Source organism: Mustela putorius, unplaced genomic scaffold, assembly GCF_011764305.1.
Source record: "Mustela putorius furo isolate JIRA1106 unplaced genomic scaffold, ASM1176430v1.1 tig00537335_pilon_pilon_pilon, whole genome shotgun sequence".
Classification (NCBI taxonomy): domain Eukaryota; kingdom Metazoa; phylum Chordata; class Mammalia; order Carnivora; family Mustelidae; genus Mustela; species Mustela putorius.
This window is the reverse complement of record NW_025422457.1, coordinates 329,147-348,930: the sequence shown is the minus strand read 5'-3', so window position 1 is coordinate 348,930 and position 19,784 is coordinate 329,147. Positions and strand designations below refer to the sequence as shown.

The window sequence follows — 19,784 nt, the reverse complement described above, 5'->3', positions numbered from 1 at the left end:
AATCCAGTTACCAACTCAAAGGAAATTAAGATTTTAAGATTTTTCACTCCAGTTCTTAGGGTTGTGTTTTGTTTTGTTCTATTTTTCATTTTTACAAATTACTAAATAAAATATGGATTTAAGTTGACCATCTTAACTTTCCCAAAGTGGAATAACTTTTGGAATTTCAGAACTTTGATTTCTAGAATAAACACACCTTACCTGTACAATCTTCATTTAATGGATCTGACATTAGTATAGCAAAAGTTCTGGATAATCACTAGCTCAGAACCAATAAAAACATTTTGACCCCACCATTAGCTATTTGCTCTGATAACAGAGGACAACTACTACATGGTACACGAATGACTAGAAGGATATGAAATAATTTAATTAATAAAACATTAGATCAATCCTGGATAACAGAGCAAGTTTTCAGTATTCTAAAAGTAACTGCTCACAATTTTATCACAAATTAGCAAGAATAAAATGCAAATTACCCATCTTTCACCTAATTCACATTGAATATCACTAGCAAAACATGATAAACAACATAAAATAAACAGGTAATTGCTCTAACTGCACTTATAAAATTTCTTCCGGAGAAAAAGACTAAAACATCGTAGGACTATAAAGAACTGCCAAGCTGGTCAGAGAAAAGCTAGACTTGGTAGAAAAATACAAAACAAAATTAACTATAGCAAAAGCTTTCCTAGTGTTAACAACTTAAAATTAACAGGAAAAAATGAATCTTGACAATATTTTTGTCTTTATACACTTATCTAGAAGAACTGAACTTTGAAAAGTATCCACAAAAGAAAGGCTAATATAGCACAAGTCTTAATGACAAAAGTCTAACAGAGACTAATCTGGTCAATTAATCAACTCCTTATATTAAAAGCTTTACATGAACAACCCTGAAAATAATTTCAGAAACATAAAAATTCAAACTCCTTAAAACCACCATATATAAAAACTTCAGTTGCCTACAAATCAGAAATTCTTTTGGAAAAACATTTTCTCAATGTAAATCTATCTATATTGGCATAAATCTGACTTACTTTTAAAATAGTTTTTAGGTATAAATCTGATCTAAATATTTCTCAAACATGGGTGGAAACGTTATGGTCAAACTCAAAGCTTAAAGCAACAATAGGATCAAAATATCAGTGCCAAAATATTCTGTAACCAAATATAACTGGAATTGAGTAAATTACCTTTTAAAGATTTACTTTTGAAGGAATTCCTAACAGCAATCCAAATATAATGGCAGAATAAGAGTAATATACTTCCAGTTCTCTGAAAATGGTACTAATTCTTATTTTCTCTTTTGTTCAACTTATTAACTGTTCAGATCGGGGTTCTTAACCTGTAAGAATCTCCTGAGGGACTAGTTAAAAGTTCCAGTTCTGAACTCTATACCCAGAAATTCTGATTCAGGTCCAGTGTAGCATCCAGGAATCTGCATTTTCAACCTGTACCTTGAACTGATTTCTTCAGCATTTGATTTGAGAATCACACATTGTTCTAAAGACAACCCTCTCTACTCAAATATATCCTAGGGAGAAAGGGAGACAAGAAGGCAAGAAGACAGAAAGACACAAAGACTGATTACAAACCTTTGTATGTTGGAGCAGGTGGTGCTGTTGCCACTTTCCTGACTTTTGCTGTCACTGAGTTATCAACATTAACAACCATTACTGGATGGTCAACATGACCCAGATTCTGGCCACGGCCATTTGTTTCTTCTGAGTGTTCCCACTGTTTTCTAATTCGCTCCTTGAGTTTTTCCAATTTGACATCATGTTGTCGCTGCTTTAGGATATCTAACCTTTGGGAATTAGTAGTACTAGTAGAGGACGGAGAAGAGTCAGTTATCCGTAACACTTTTGGATCAACATCATGGCCCATGTTACCTATAGAAGCTTTCTCATTTCCTTTTGTTCTAGTAAGATTTTCTTCCTCAGTTCTCACAGGAGCTGCCATCTTAATCAAACATTCAGAATTTTGCAGTGCATCAACTGCTGGTCGATCATTTAAAAACCTAACCACTGTATCATTGATGACAGATGACTCGGAGCTCTCAAAATCACAGCAATGTATATTCCGCTCTTCTCGATTGCATACCAGCCGATTCCTGTTCTCAGGCTTTTCTTCATTAACATCCACACAATATACATGCTTTGACTCCAGAAGGCTAGGATTTATACTGGAAGTTGTACCATGGATTTCCCTATTATTAAAAAATAATCAGTTTTGAATAAAGATTTCAAAAACCAAACTGCACCAGTCATACAAACTGAAGGGAGAACTCTAACCTAATATTAGAGATCCCAAAAAAGCTTTGGAATTCCAGTAGGTTCAATAACAAAATAATCATTACTAATATTAAGACTCAATGTTTAATGCCCCTCTATCAAGTTAGATGGCAAATAACCTAAATCATTAATTTCCATATTATAAACTAAGAAATACCCAAAAGATGTATGGAGAGATTTCCTTAAGAAATCCCAGAAAAGGGGCACCTAGGTGGCTCAGTGGGTTGAAGCCTCTTCCTTTGGCTCGGGTCCTGATTCCAGGGATCTGGGATCGAGCCCCGCATCTGGCTCTCAGCTCAGCGGGGAGCCTGCTTCCCCCTCTCTCTCTGCCTACCTCTCTGCCTACTTGTGATCTCTGTCTTTCAAATAAATAAATAAATAAGTTCTTTTAAGAAAAAGAAAAAAGAAATCCCAGAACATAGGATTACAGGGGCACCTGGGTGGCTCAGTGAGCTAAAGCCTCTGCCTTCAGCTCAGGTCATGATCTCAGGGTCCTGGGACATAGCCCCGCATTGAGCTCCCTGCTCAGCAGGGAGCCTGCTTCTCCCTGTTCCACTCCCCCTGCTTTTCTCTCTCTCTCTAAAATAAATCAATAAAGTCTTCAAAAAAATAAAAAAAAATAAGTTAAATATGTGTGGCTCACATTAACAATTCTATTATATACCACTGATCTAGATGTTTCATGTAAAAGCATAAAATTCTAAATACCACAATAATTCTTAAAGCCATAATTCTGTTATAGTTTAATATGATAATTATATCTATTGTGAATCTGTGAGTATGTGCATTTTTTAAGGAGAGAGTCTACAGTTTTCATCAAATTCTCATTGGAATCCATGACCCAAAAACCATTAGACCCTGATCTGAATGGTTGATTATTAAACAAGATAGGGGCTGAGAACTGACTCCTATAACTTCCACTAGAGATCAAGACTAAATTCAGTTATTTGCACTACCTTTACCAGACCATAATAATTCATAGTTAGAATGATTAAGGTATAAAATTAGCACATGTAAAGAAAAAAATAAAGCACAAAAAGGTAGTTTACATATCATGTCACAATCTTAAAAAGGGAAGGAGAATTGATCCTGAACCATCAAGAAAAAAGTAATTCCACAGTTTCTCATTAACTCATTCATTAAATATTTACTGAATCCATATAAGAGTGTTTATTACACAATTCTTTCAACTTTTCTCTAAGTCTGAAAATTTTCATAATAAGTATTAGGAAAAATAATTATGGAATACTTAATAAAAGACAGGCATTAAGCTAATGTTTTAAGATTAAGACAGATTTATAGCTTTACATAAGCTAATATAATGGAATCAAAATATAATGCAGCATGAAAATGCTTTAACAGAGGAAGTTATATAGTATTACAAGAGCATACAGGAAGGATTAAATAGGCTGTGGGAATGGAACAGGATAAAAACAAATCCAGCAATGCTTCATACAGGTGCTAACAATGAGTTTGAAGTAATAGAGTCAGCCAGATGAAGGATGTGCCCTTCACAGCTATCCTATAGGTATTTCTTTAAATCCTAAAAGATATATAGTTTACAAAATTTTAAATATCAAGTAGTATCCTTTACAAGAAGAATACCAGAATATGAACCAAGAGTAATTTATAGTTTCAATTCTGATGGTGATTATGTTTCTAGGCAAGTTGCTTAATATTTGTGTGGTTAAAGACTTCTAAACTCTGATTATTTTTCACATTTTTTTCTTTCTCCTTTTACTAAACTATAAACTTTTACCCAGATTAATTCCCTGGCCTTCTCTCTGTATCTTCACCATTTTTATCGCTTCAACACCAGTAAAAGTTTTCCAAAACTCCCAAATTCCCAGCCCTGACTTTTCCACACACATTCCTGCTCAAATTTTCAAATGCCTCCTGAATATTTTCACCTAAATATTTCAAAACTATATCATATCAAATACTGATATTATGAACTCATGATTTACCTCCATCTCCCAAATTCTTTATCTCCAATTTAGAGTACAAATATATACCCAGTAGTATCTAGCACCATCATGATACTCGACTTACTTACTGACATTTTATAACACTAAAAATGTTAATAAATGAAGCAAAGAAATATAAGGTCCAGTGTTTATTACTTAATATTATTTGCTACACTGAGAGCATTACCACATATTTTATAACATTAGTAAAATGCTCCTCAAATATAAAGTTCTATCATTTTATCTACTGAAAATTCTAAATCATCAGCTAACAAAAATACACATCATTTGATAGTATCCATACTATCAAAATCCATACATCAATCCTGAACATCTGACAATAAGTTGCTGAGAGGAGCCACAAACAACAAAGTGAAACAATAAAACTCACATTCTCACTAGGAAAGAAATTTTAGGTAACTGATTAATGCTACCAAAACAAAAACAAAAAAAAAGAAGAAGAAAACTGAGCTATAAAAAGTCCATATGCACAACACCTAATCTGAGAAATTAAGAAAAAAAAAAAAATCTGTACTTCCAGAGACTGAATAATCTGTCTACAGGGAACATATATATTACAATGGTAGTAGCCTGAGCCACTACTTCTTCCCCCACAAATAGTCAATCTGTGAAAGAGTAGAAAGTTAGTATTTCAGAATATAAAACATTTTTGTTTTATCTTTTTGGAAAATGAAAAAGGTAGTAATGTTAGAGCCAGAGTGCTATGAAAAACTCAGAAAATAAACCATAATCCTTTTGTAAATATTACAGGCTAATCCTATTTAATAATTTGTTTTTAATCACTAACCTGTAAGAAACCAAAGGTTCACGAAACTCCACACGGTTATTTTTCTTTACGTTACTCTCCAAGGTGGTAACTCTGAGAGGACTCCGAGATTTCTCTTTTCGTGATTTAGAAGATTTAGAAGTTGGAGCATTAGCCCAAGAATCATCCAGGTATCTACCATCTGAAGAAAAAGAAAATGTGTAAGAACATACTACTGCCTCTGAATTTGACTAGTATTTGTGAAAATAACAGGTATCTATCATTTCTGGCATCTCTAGTTGGATATTCTGTAAGTAGATAGGAAACATTCAGGTTAAATTATTTACTCAATCTATAAAGAAAAAACTATTCTGAACAAACAATGAAAAACTCCACATACAAAATTATTTTTTGTTAAAGGCTGACACTCACTTAAAAAAAAGAATTATCAAGTAAAACCCACCAGATTCACAGGTTAAAAAAAAAATTAGTTTTACTTTAGTACTAACCTCTAGGTTTTAGACCACTAATTAAGGAACTACAAAATTACATACATGACAGGTAATCAAAGAAAGTATTTGCATTTTGTCAATTTATGACAGTATCTGTTAAATACTCCAATTATGATTTAAAACTCCCTAAAATATGTAAAATTCACGAAGTCAACAATCTCAAGGTTGACAGATCTGTGAATTTAAAGAAAGACATATATAATTTCAAACACTTAAAATCAAATTCTCATCACTAAAAACCAATGAAAAGTCACTGTCAAAGGTGTAGTAATGATAAAGTCCCTGTTGAAAATATGGTGAAGGGGCACCTGGTAGGCTCAGTCGTTGAGAGTGTGCCTTCAGCTCAGGTCATGACCCCACAGTCCTGGGACCGAGCCCCATATCGGGCTCCCTGCTCAGCGGGAAGCCTGCCTCTCCCTCTCTCACTGCCCCCCTTTGCCCCATTTGTGTTCCCTCTCTCACTGTCTCGCTCTTAGTCAAATAAATAAAATCTTAAAAAAAAAAAAAAAAAAAGGAAGTAAGAAAGAAAGAAAAGATGGTGAAAACATGGGGCACTTGGGTGGTTCAGTCGGATAAGCATCCGAGTCTCGATTTCAGCTCAGGTCACGATCTCAGGGTTGTGAGATCAAGGCCCATAATGGGCTCCATGCTTGAGATTCTCTCCCTCTGCCTCTGCCCCTCCCCCTGCTCATTCTCACGCTCTGAATAAACTTAAAAATCTTAAAAAAAGAAAGACGTGAAAACATCATCTACAGTCACTGAACATGAGGTTGCTTCATGACTACTCAGTACCAAAGACAAAAAAACTAAATGTTGATGAGATATCATCTCTGATTAAAGAGCTAGCAAATATGAGGGACTGTAAAAAGAAATTAAATTGAAACAAAATTAACATCTATATTTGTATCTTTGCAAGTAACTTTATACATACCTTTTCTACTTATTTTTCGGGTAGCACTTGCAGATTTCTTGGTATCCATGACAGAATCAAACACAGCTGTACTTGTAGGGGTTACTTCTAATTTGTTTTCAATGTGTCTCAGCTAAAGTTTAAACATCATCACAATAAAGAGGTTAATTCTGTAAATAAACCAGCTACCATTTATTTACATAGTTAATTTTTTATTTTTTACTTTTTTAAATGTAAACTCTATGCCCAATGTGGAGCTTGAACTCATGACCCTGAGATCAAGAGTTGCATGTTCTACTGACTGTGTCAGCCAGGCGCCCCAATTTACAGTTATTTAAATTCTATTGTCCAGTACTTTTCTCCAAAGTCAAAACAACTCAGGAATGCCTTTTTTCAATATTAATTTTTTTCATTACTTGCTACTTCACCTATAGTAAGAAGTGGTACAATACTGCCCAGATTTGGACAAGAAAATCAAAAAGATTCTGAAGAGTATTGAAAAGTTTCTATTTGTCTTTTTGACCTTTTTTTTTATTGCTGGGGTTTTTTTTTAAGCAAGCAGTACATTTTCTGACATTATAGGTCATATATCATTATGCTATATATCCTGTGCATTTTGCACACAAAAATTAGATAAGAATAATTCAGATGGATTAAAATTTACAACTGTTCGAATAGCTTATGTTATAGGCATAACAGTCTTATGCCTGTAAGTTTCACAATAAAGATAAAATTCGTAAGATAGAAAACTCAGGTTTCCATACACTTTATCATGTAAGTCAATTTAGGGTAAATCCACCAATGTTCTTACATTATTTAATAAAGCATTTTTCCCTAATTATATGCTTATAAAACTTGGAAAACAGAAAAGGCATAAAAAATAAAATTAAAATCATCAAAATCCCACCACATAGAGATAAACACTTTGTATAAAATTCTAATTTATCTTCTCTCAGATTTTTGTGGTACAATGTACTCAAAAAATGAAATAAATCTTCATAATCTGTATCAGGATTTTTCTCCCATTTATATTATAAGCCCCATTATCATCCTTAAAAATAATTTCTAAAAACACAATAGTTTTAGAAAATGAAAATTAACAATTCAGCTCCAAATTAGGTTAACTCTAAATTAAGCTGGGGATAAAAACTATTTCTACATTGTAGATACATAATGCTCATGTAGAAGAGAGAGAGAATATATATAATGTACATTTGACCCTACATTATGACCAAATCTAGGTTATAGTACCTTTTCCAGATCCATTTTCATACCAGTTCAAAAGATTAGGAAGCAGAAAATACCATATTCATAACGTAAAGAAATAGTGACTCAAAGTCAGGTAGGAAAAAAAGAAAACAAGCAAGGAGATATTAGGAGAGTAATTTTTTTAGAGAGCAAATGAAAACGAAAAGAAAAAGGAAAGAATCTCCCCTCAAAGAGACTATGTATCACTTGCCAAATTTGGATTCCTAAACTCCAGACAAGACTGGACAGAACACAAATGACAACAGGTTGCCTATAGTCATTCTTCAGCTGTATTGAGAGAAAGCAGTCTGTCATTGCCACAAAAGAGGTCACTCCTAGTCCATTAAAGAAGCTGTTTCCTTTCATTTCCTCTCTGACCCTGAGCTTTCTACACAGACATAACCCCACATTCCCAAATTCATTTTGTTTTAAATCTTCAATTCAATAAGCCAAATGAACAAATTTATTAAAGGAAAATAAATAGTACAAATCAAAAGTAGTGTCTTGATTATCCCTGTCCTATTTAATAGTCATCCTTAATGTTCATTTTGTAATAAACGGTACTTAACTTCTTACTAAATTCTTTATTTTCCTATGAAAAAGTACTATAGAAAAAAACTTAATCTATTCAATTTTAACAGGAAATCAATTTTAAACCAGAAAGAAATAAATGGAAACTCTAACTACTTACAGCAGCCTTAGTCTGAGAAAGTGCATCCCACGATGTGGTTATATCTGCTGGGAAACATTGATATTTACTGAATCAGAATCTCTAAAAGTAGTCCTCAAAATCTGCATTTCAGTAAGCTCCTAAATGCACTCAAAATTATGAGAACCATTTTATTAGGCAGAACTATTTCTCAGCAAATGCTTTATTATACTGAACCAAAACATGGTACTTGGGGCGCCTGGGTGGCTCAGTGGGTTGGGCCTCCGCCTTCGGCTCAGGTCATGATTTCAGGGTCCTAGGATCGAGCCCCGCATCGGGCTCTTTGCTCAGTGGGGAGCCTACTTCCCCTTTTCTCTCTGCTGCCTCCTCTCTGCCTACTTGTGATCTCTCTCTGTGTCAAATAAACAAATAATACCTTAAAAAAAATGGTACTTTTCCCATTCTATAAAGCCAAGCTTCCTAGTATATGGTTTAGAGTTGTATTAGACACTGATCCTATTAATTCTTAGGATGACATCCCCATTCACAGCTGCATCAGACAACTCCAACAACAGACAGTATCCTCAATTTACTCCAGTGACCTAAACACGAAATTTTGTATTGTAGTGTATTTCACAGTCATGATGTTTAAAAGATTAAAAACTACTCCAGACCTCAATCTACCAGTAGAAACAAAGGTAAAATCGAGTCTTTCAGATAAGAGCCCTTCAAATAGTACAAGGCCACCTAGTTCCCTTAAATCATCTTTCTCTAGAATAAACAATTTCATTCCCTCCAAATATTCCTCATGTGACATGATTTCCAGATCCCTCATAAACCCAATAATCTTCCTCCAGATATACTCTAGTTTGTCAATGCATCTCAAAATATATCATGTCCTAATTAAAGTAACCCTTGATGTATCATTAAAAAAAAAAAAACAGTTCAATTAGACTTTGCCTTTTCTTATCTGTGATTTTTCTTCTCTTATCTTTATAGTCTAAAACTGTATTAGAAGCTATATTACATTTGTTGACATTAATCAGAATTTCCAAGAAGCTGTGTAAAACTAATTCTATATATACTGATTCTTTTTAATGTCTCCCTTTATAAGTTTGCCACAGGACACCTCTGAAGATGAGGTACTTTGCATATTTAAAGCCAACTGAACCTAAAAAATTATCCACTTTATAAAGCAAAGGCAGGCATTAAGTTCTAAAGTTTAAAGAAAATAAATCATACCTTGAACAGTATCCTTGCTTTGAGAGTTCCTTGGATTTGGTAAAGGCACCTCTTTTGATTTGCTGCTCCTCATCCTGCCAATTTACCTACAATCATATCATCAGCATTCATTAAACATCAATATTAGGATATTAGTAAAGAAAATACTCTCATTTATCTTAACTTTCATGAAAGTCAGAAAAAGATTTATCTAAATTATTGTCAACTCTACAAGTTATCTTTATGCCTTCCAGAGTTCCTTATAATCTACTAACTTTATTTTTCCTTGGAAAACTAAATCATTAAGAAGTCTATCATGACCTCACAAAACAAACTGAGGGTTGCTGGGGGGAGGGGGTTTGGGAGAAGGGGGTGGGATTATGGACATTGGGGAGGGTATGTGCTTTGGTGAGTGCTGTGAAGTGTGTAAACCTGGTGATTCACAGACCTGTACCCCTGGGGATAAAAATATATGTTTATAAAAAATAAAAAATTTAAAATAAATAAATAAATAAAAATTTAAAAAAAAAAAAAAAAAGAAGAAGAAGTCTATCATGACCACCTCACACCAACTAGGATACCCAAAAACAAACAAAGAAACAAACAACAACAGAAAATAACAAATGTTGATGTGGAGAAACTGTAACTCTTGTGCACTGTTGGTGGGAAGGTAAAATGATACAGGTTCTATGGAAAACAGTATAGCAGTTCCTCAAAAAATTAAAAATAGAATTAACCACATGATTCAGCACAAAACAAATGAAAACAGGGTATCAGAGACATTTGTACATCCATGTTCACAGCAGCATTGTTCACAATAGTCAAAAAGTGAAAGTAACAAAACTGTCCATCAACAGATGAAAAGATACACATAAAATGTGGTACATACATACAATGGAACATTATTCAGCATTAAGTGGAAAATTCTGCCATATGCTATATATAATACAGGTGAACTTTGAGACATCAACCAACTGAGACAAGCCAGTTACAAAGCCGAATACTATATGATTCCACTTCTATAAGACACATAGAGTAGTCAAAATCATAGGGAAAAAAACAGTGGTTGCCAAGAGCTGGGGAAGGGGGGAAACAGGGAGCTACTGCTTAATGGGTATAGAATTCAGTTTTACAAGACAGAAAGTGATCCAAGACGGATGGTGATGATGGCTGCACAATGCTATAAATTTTTTTTATAATTTTTTATAAACATATAATGTATTCTTAGCCCCAGGGGTACAGGTCTGTGAATCACCAGGTTTACACACTTCACAGCACTCAGCATAGCACATACTCTCCCCAATGTCCATAACCCCACTACCCTCTCCCTACCCCCCTTCCCCCAGCCACCCTCAGTTTGTTTTGTAACATTAAGAGTCTATTATGGTTTGTCTCCCTCCCAATCCCATCTTGTTCCATTTATTCTTTTCCTACCCCTCAAACCCCACACATTGCATTTCCACTTCCTCCTATCAAGGAGATCATATGATAGTTGTCTTTCTCCAGCTGACTTATTTCGCTAAGCATAATACCCTCTAGTTCCATCCATGTCATTGCAAATGGCAAGATTTCATTTCTTTTGATGGCTCCATAGTATCCCACTGTGTATATATACCACATCTTCTTTATCTATTCATCTGTCGATGGACATCTAGGTTCTTTCCATACTTAGGCTATTGTGGACATTGCTGCTATAAACATTTGGGTGCCCTTCGGATCACTATGTTTGTATCTTTAGGGTAAATAACCAGTAGTGCAATTGCTGGGTCATAGGGTAGCTCTATTTTCAACTTTTTGAGGAACCTCCATACTGTTTTCCAGAGTGGTTGCACCAGCTTGTATTCCTACCAACAATGTAGGAGGGTTCCCCTTTCTCTGCATTCTTGCCAGCATCCGTCATTTCCTGACTGGTTAATTTTAGCCATTCTGACTGGTGTGAGGTGGTATCTCATTGTGGTTTTGAATGCTATAAATTATTTAATACCACTAAATTATACACTGAAAATGGTTAAGGTGGTACATTTTATGTTGTGTATTCTATCACAAAAAAATAAAAGAAAAAATTATATCATGACTCAAAGAGAAAGATCATCATCTGCTTAAGCTGACTAGACAGCTTGGTAATAGTCATTTTATCCTATGAATATAGAATTACTCTGTTATAAAACTCACAAAACACTGAAAGTTTGGAAAATACAGGCAAGGAAACTCATTCCTAGTCCCCAAATCTTAAAATGATCATTAAGCTATTTTGCATAGTCTCTTTTTCCTAATTTTCTTTTTTTTACTCTAATTTGAGTAAAGATTAAAAAAATTTTTATTTTTGTGTCCTACTGCTAGATGTTTGTGGTAGTTTTTAAATATATTCATAAATTCTATGATACTCCTTTATTGAAGTAGAGATTAATTTTTCTTCCATTAAATATAAGCTGGACTTAGGGATACACTTTTAACAAATCAAATGTCATAGAAGTGACAATATGTGACTTTTAAGTGTAGGTCACAAAAGGCATTGCTTGTTCTCTGGAGTTACACAGCAACAGATTACCAGTACAATATTCTGCCTTATTTTATCTATTACAAGTAACACTAAAATGAACATATTTGTATCTGTGAATTTTTGCTTATTTATCTAGAACAGGATCTACAAAGGGGATCTATAAAAAACAGGGGATCCTACAAACAGGATCTACAAAAAAACAAACTAAAGAATATGAAGAACATGCTGCTCTTGAGATCCAATGTTAAACTGTTTTCCAATTTATAATTTACAACTGTTCTTATTTACAATGAGCCTACTAGTTTTTCATTAACCTCTTTTAATATTGAGCATTATATCTATTCTATTTACTTTTACTCATTTAATAGGAAGAAAATGGTTGTTTTAATTTGAATTTAATAAATTGCTAGGATAGATCTGTTAGCCACAGATCTCTGCCATAGATCTCAATCTTAGTTCTTCATGTGTGAATTATCTTTTCATGTCTTTTGCCCACCTACCTACCAGGATCATCATGTTTTTCTTATCAATTTGATGAGTTCTTTACATTATGAATATATGATCTTTGTCACATTTGATAAAAATAATTTTCTTCAACCACGGTTTTCAAAGGCAGTTCAGTATGTTGTATATTAAAGAACCTAATTTAAATTTAAGGAAAAGATGGGATATCTGGGAGGCTCAGTCGATTAAGCCACTGACTCTTGCTTTTGGTGGGGCTCATGATCTCGGGGTCATGGAATCAAGCCCCATGTTAGGCTATGTGCTCAGCATGGAGTCTGCTTGAGACTCTCTCTTTCCCTCTCCCTCTGCTTCCCCTCATGCTTGTGCTCTCTCTCTCTCTAAGATAAAATCTTTTTTAAAGATTTAAAGAAAATTTAATTTAAAATTTAAAGAAAAATTTAAAGAAAATTTTAAAGAAATTTAAAGAAAAACCTACCTACTAAAGAAATTTAATTTAAATTTAATGAAATTTAAAGAAAAACCTACCTACTAAAATACAAGTTAAAAGAAAAAAAGTTATATATGTTTATAAAAAATAAAAAATTTTTTAAAAAAGAAAAAATTTAAAGAAATTTATTTTAAGAAAATTTAAGGAAATTTTAAGAAAATTTAAAGAAATTTAAAGAAAAACCTACCTACTAAAATACAAACAAATAAAACTGAAGGCATAATTAATTTTTAGGGGAGTTAATTTCACCCACAGTAAATAATCATTTTAAAATTTCTTTTAGGGCACCTGGGGTGGCTCAGATGGTTAAGCAACTGCCTTCAGCTCAGGTCATGATCCTGGACTCCCGGATCAAGCCCTGAATTAAGTTCACTGCTTGCAGGGAGTCTCCACTCTCATGTTCTCTCTCTCTCATTCCCTCTCTCTCAAATAAATAAATAAAATCCTTAAAATAAAATAAAATTTCTTTTAAAAAAACTTTAAAAATGTTCTAAAAATAAAATATGTCATAAATTCTACAACATGTTTCTAAGAAATGTCAATCTAAGTTTTAGAAACAGATATGAATCATAGAAAAATTAAAATCACCATATATGCCAATAGTTTAAAATTTTTCCAACCATAAAAACTTCCATCAGTGATGCCCACATAGCTCAAAAAATTAACTCATTTTACTTTCCTTCTCATAAAGATAATTTTGGCCTAGTGAACTATCAAAATAACAAACATGAGTTATTCCATATTACTAAATAATTTGTCAACCATTTGGCAAAAGTTTTGAGCAAAACTCTCTTTGCTTTGAAACTAAAATAAATGCTAAAATATATAGTAATTCTCAATTTCCCAATGAAGAGAAACATACCAAAAATCACATATATGTCCATAATCTCTATATTCAGGGGCCAGTGCTGATAAGAAATGCATTTCTATCTATTTCAAAATAAAAACCTTCTTAATGGTTAATCATCATCAAATGCAAATGACTCAATTATCAGGAGTGTTTCATTTATGTAAAATTTCATCTTATAAATTATAGTATATTTAATATGAGGATGAACGAATTAGAACTACATGCTACAAATATGTTAGATGAAGAATGCCAGAAACAAGTGTACATGCTGTATAATTCCATTTTATAAAGTATCAAACAGACAAAAGTAATCTATGGTGTTAGAATAGTGGTTACATACAGTTTGGGCAGGAGGGTGGTGACTAGAATTGGAGCAAGGAAGGGCCTTTGAGGTACTGATAATATTGTTTGTTGATATGGGTGCTGATTACATCAGTGTGTTCAGTTTAAGAGACTTCCATCAAGCTGTACATTTACATGCTTTTTCAATGTACATTATACATCAATTAAAAGTATTTTCCAGGGCGCCTGGGTGGCTCAGTGGGTTAAGCCACTGCCTTCGGCTCAGGTCATGATCTCAGGGTCCTGGGATCGAGTCCCGCATCGGGCTCTCTGCTCGGCAGGGAACCTGCTTCCTCCTCTCTATCTCTCTGCCTGCCTCTCTGCCTACTTGTAATCTCTCTCTGTCAAATAAATAAATAAAATCTTAAAAAAAATTAAAAAAAATACACTTTAAAAAAAAATAAAAAAAATAAAAGTATTTTCCAATAACATGCCTGATTTAGGTTTATAATTATAATTCACTTCTGTAATATGCCCAATCTCATGAATGTCGGTTTTACAATATCTTACCTTTCAAAATCCCAGGTTATCCTATACCTAAGAAGTATTATTAATAGAATCTATTAATCTAGGGTTCTTTAATATACAACATACTGAACTGCCTTTGTTAACAGTGATTGGAGAAAATTATTTTATCAAATGTGACAAAGGTCATATGTTCATAATGTAAAGAACTCGTCAAATTGGTAAGAAAAACATGATGATTGTGGTAGGCAGATGGGCAAAGGACACGAAAAGATAATTCAGACATGAGGAACAGAATAGAATAGAATTCTGTTATAAATAGAATCTATTTAAGTAGGACAGTTCTTTATGTTCTTTTTTAAAGATATTATTTATTTACTTGACAAACAAGAGATCACAAGTAGGCAGAGAGGCAGGCAGAGAGAGAGGAGAAAGCAGGCTCCCCCGCTGAGCAGAGAGCCCGATATGGGGCTCTATCTCAGGACCCTGAGATCATGACCTGAGCCAAAGGCAGAGGCTTTAACCCACTGAGCGACCCAAGTGCCCCCAGTTCTTTATATTTTTATCTTTATATAAGAATATATATGTAAAAATCACCATTTTCTCTAAAAATAGAAAAATTGAGGAAAAAGTACACCAAAAAAAATCTCCTCATAGAAAGAAGAATCTAATCTGTCAAAACTCTTACTATCTTTAAAGTATAAATCTCAATCTATAAAATGCCTTTTATAACCACTTTGAGATGACTAAATCAAACAGATTAAACTTATTCAAGATCGTTTACTGGGAAATAATGAAACTTACCTTCCCTGTTAAATGTTTTAAAAGGCAACATGACAACTTTATTCTATATCCATATGGGAATTTTGGATTTATTGGATATTTGTGCATTCTCTTTTGCCTAATCTCTCAAGAATTAAGAAAGGCAGACAAAAAACTACCATGACTACTTTTTGTCTCCTTCTCTTCATATTAAATTAATGTTTACATAGCTCAATAGGATTATTTAGTACATAAAGGTTCATGGTTATTATATTGTCATGTCGTTTTTATATTTCTTGAATAAAAAATGACAATCATTGTCTGTAGAGAACTATACTTTAGTATTCAATTCTATTTTGTATGCTATTAATAAAAAGCAAGTATTGCTTTATTCTATTATACCTGCAGTATCCGTTCATTCTAAGCTTTCTGGGATACTTTATTTTAGACATATCCTGTATACGGAAAATATAACTTTTTAATCCAGTGTAATAACCTTTGTTAAGACTAAGAATAGGGAGGGGCGCCTGGGTGGCTCAGTTGGTTAAGTGTCTGCCTTCAGCTCAGGTCATGATCCCACGGTCCAAGAATCAAATCCTGCATCCTAAATCAGGTTTCCTACTCAGCAGGGAGCCTGCTTCTCCCTCTGCCCCTCCCCCTGCTTGTGCTTGCTCACATGTGCTCTCTCTCTCTCTCAAATAAATAAATACTTAAGGGGAAAAAAAGACTAAGAATAGGGAGAATAAACTTGCATATCAATCACCTCATGCTAACATTTTTTTAAAAAGATGTATTTATTTATTTGACAGACAGAGATCACAAGTAGGCAGAGAGGCAGACAGAGAGAGGAGGAGGAAGCAGGCTCCCCGCTGAGAGGAGAGCCCAATGCAGGGCTCGATCCCAGGACCCTGAGATCATGACTGGAGCCAAAGGCAGAGGCTTTAACCCACTGAGCCACCCAGGCACCCCCATGCTAACATCTTTTGAGTACCTACTTGTGCAAAGTATCATGTATTATAGAAAAGAAGATGAAATGTCCCTGACTGACTCTCCAACCTCACAATCCAGTGTAAGCATTCTTAACCTAGGGATCCATGAGTGAAATTCAAGGAATTTACAAACTCTCTAAAATTACTGTATGTTATCACCTATGTACATTTTCCCAGAGAGAGATGTCATGGCCTTTACGACATTCTCAAAGAAGTCCAGTAATCAAGTAGGTGAGGTAAACATATACATAATATAACTGAGAAATACAATAATCTGGACAATACCATAAAACATGTACAATTATCACAAAAGGAAACATTGATTTATGGGGGAGATCTGTTAAAGCTTCTTGGGAGTATATCCTTAAAGACCCCATATTAATTAGGATACGTCTATTATATATTTGGTATGAAGAAAAAGAAGGGACAGAGACTATTTTGCATTAGGAGGCCTCAGCATACCATGTTCATAAAAGTTAAGTATTCTGTTATCTAGTAATAAGTCTGTGACAACCTTCCACTTCTACAATGGCAGAGAGCCATGGTTTTCTTATAAATGCTTCTGAGAGTTAGATCATCTCATTAAGGTGACATTTTAAAAGTTATTTTATTAACTGTATTAGAATAGCTAAAACCATACTGTCAATAACTATGACATTCACAAAAGGGTTAATAAACTTGCAATAGCATGTCAGATTGCTTTATTTTCTAAGACTTGTTATCTGTGAAAGTCCAAATTTAAACGATTGTCAATCATCCCCAAATTAGACTTTCTTCTTTACTGTGTTTTAAGATACTATAGTTAAGGCATACAAAAAAGGTGTAAGAAATAATAATATACATCTATGTACTCATCTCTTAGTTTAAGAAATAAACTACTAATAAATAAATAAATAAATAAATAAACTACTGAAATTTGGCTGAAGTCCCCTGTGTACCTCTACTCATCTCCATCTCCCCCCATCCAGAAGTAATAACCACTATCCCAAACTCAATGCTTATCATGTATATCCTCCTTGGACTCTGAACATTTTCCAAAACAAATGGCAATCCTTCCTATTCAGCACAAAACAAATTATCTCAAAGTATATCTTTAAAACACTATGTTGTATACCTGAAACTAATGTAACATTGTGTGGCAACTAAATATATACATATAATGTTCCCAAAAAGATTAAATGAAACTGTGTATGAATGTATTACAGATGTCAATCACTATGTCTGCCCAAATACAGCCCCCTCTCTGAAGAACAAGCACCCCCATTCCCATCCACAACTCTTCACTCCCCCTATCGCTGACTGAAGCACCGTGAAGAACTAACTCAAGAGTGGCCTATCCAGTCCCTGGCAAGAAGAGATTGAAGAATTCTAGAATGGAATGTTAAGCAACTGAGTCAATGAGCTGTGAGGAGTCAAGCTGAAAAATCATGATAAAAAGCAAGATGGAGATCAAAGAAAAACAAATGAGAGATCATGTAGATTCCCAAAAAAAGGGGAAAAGTGGCCTTGTTCTTAGCCATTTTGTAGTTCCCATAATACCACTACTTCATTTTCTGCTTCTGCATTCTTTGAGACCTCTCTGCAGTCTTACAACAAACTTCCTTTTATTTCTCTTTATTTAAGGGGAAAAGGGACAAAATCCTAAAAATAAAAAGAGGATTCCAAGAAGTCACTCATTTCAGCCTCTAACTCATATAGAGGAAATAAGTTAGGAGAAATACATGTGAAATATATTTCAAATATACTATAGAGGGGCACCTGGGTGGCTCAGTGGGTTAAAGCCTCTGCCTTCCGCTCAGGTCATGATCCCAGAGCCCTGGGATCGAGCCCCACACGGGGCTCTCTGCTCAGCGGGGAGCCTGCTTCCCCCTTCTCTCTGTCTGCCTCTCTGCCTACTTGTGATCTCTGTCTGTCAAATAAATAAATAAAATCTTAAAAAAAAAAAGACATAGCTAGAGTTCATTCCCTAAACATGGCAGAAATTTTCATTACCTCCCTATCTTCTTTTCCTAAATTTTCTTCTTTTCCTAAATTTTCTCCAGCAATAATAACCTTCAAGTCCAAATGTTAATGACATCTATCATAAATCTTTCCCCAACCGTTCCTTATCTGAATTACTACTTCATCTGTTTCCCCAATAGCATTAACTTTTTTTTTTAAAGATTTTATTTATTTGTTTGTCAGAGAGAAGAGCACAAGCAGAAGGCGCAGCAGGCAGAGGGAGAAGCAGGATCCCTACTGAGCAAGGAGCCGGATAGCCTGAGCCAAAGGCAGATGCTCAACCGACTGAGCCACCCAGAAGCCCTCCTTTTCCTTCCTTAGGGGTATTTTCCAGCCTGGCTTTTTAAACTATCTCTTCTGCTTCTGTGATTAAGTTTCTTGTTACTTCTGTTGATTTATCCCAGTCCCTCCCCTGTTTGTCCTTTCACTGGCAACCTTGCCTTTGATTCTTCTATTCTTTTCTGTTTAAGTTGAGATCATAACAGCTTTCAACATTGCCAATTGTTTTCCTGTTCATGGAAGGTCTGGGCTGATGGAAAGGTAAATAAGATGTAGTCCTTAAGGACCATACAAACTTGTGAAGAGACTGATACACATGTGATATTTGTAACTTTATAACTTTACCACATGGTCTACTATTTGTTTATGTGTGTCACAACATTGTGAGTGAGCATTAAGTGCTCAAGGAATGTTTATTGAATGAATGAATGAATGCTGTGTGTGTGTGCGTGTGTGTGTGTATGTGTGTAATGATAAGGGCTCTAAAAAGGTAACAGAGTGTGCAACACCTGGGTGGCTTAGTTGGTTAGCCCTCTGCCTTCAGCTCAGGTCCTGGGCCCTGGGATTGAGCCCAACATGGTGGGCGGTGGGGTAACCATGAACGCAGCTAATAGTTAATAATCATACCTACCATTTTCTGTGTTCCTTCTGTGTGGGCCAAGTACTGGTGTTTTCCACATCTTATTTTCAGTCTCCATCACAACCCACAATCCTCTCCCTTATTTGCCTTTTACTCCACCCCTTTACCTAAATCTCTGTTCAATGCAACTGGAAATCTTTATTCTTCTCTGCCCCCTTCCCTTACATACTCTCGCCACAGGGTAGGAGAAAAGTGCAAAACGTACCACTACCCTACCATTTCCCCTATGCATTAAAACCCCTTATTTACCCTTTTCCCTCCTCCCATTTCTTCCCACTCCTTTTCTAGCAAAAAAAAAAAAAAAAAAAAAAAAGCCTTTTGCTCTCTGTGACCCTAAGAACATACTGCACAGAGAAACTGCCCCCATCTGGACCTGGCTCCACTCTGGGGTTTCTCTTGTCCTCTTCTGCTCTTATCCTGGTGCTCTTTTTCTC

The 19,784-nt window shown here is 34.6% G+C and overlaps 1 protein-coding gene across 5 annotated transcripts in view; it reads right to left on the bottom strand.

Moving 5' to 3' along the window:
- Positions 1 to 19,784, bottom strand: part of CEP350 (centrosomal protein 350) — a 150,193-nt gene that overhangs the window by 115,426 nt on the left and 14,983 nt on the right. For 2 of the 5 annotated variants that reach the window (XM_013064217.2, XM_045074330.1), the window contains exons 2-6: positions 9,592 to 9,677; positions 8,392 to 8,438; positions 6,474 to 6,585; positions 5,073 to 5,232; positions 1,599 to 2,212 (exon numbers count right to left, since the gene is read on the bottom strand). In XM_013064217.2, the coding sequence (XP_012919671.1) occupies positions 1,599 to 2,212; positions 5,073 to 5,232; positions 6,474 to 6,585; positions 8,392 to 8,438; positions 9,592 to 9,664 (1,006 nt within the window). In that variant the 5' untranslated portion in view covers positions 9,665 to 9,677. Of the gene's footprint in view, positions 1 to 1,598; positions 2,213 to 5,072; positions 5,233 to 6,473; positions 6,586 to 8,391; positions 8,439 to 9,591; positions 9,678 to 19,784 lie in introns of those variants that run through there. The other 3 variants (XM_045074331.1, XM_045074332.1, XM_045074333.1) reach the window with 2 other exon arrangements.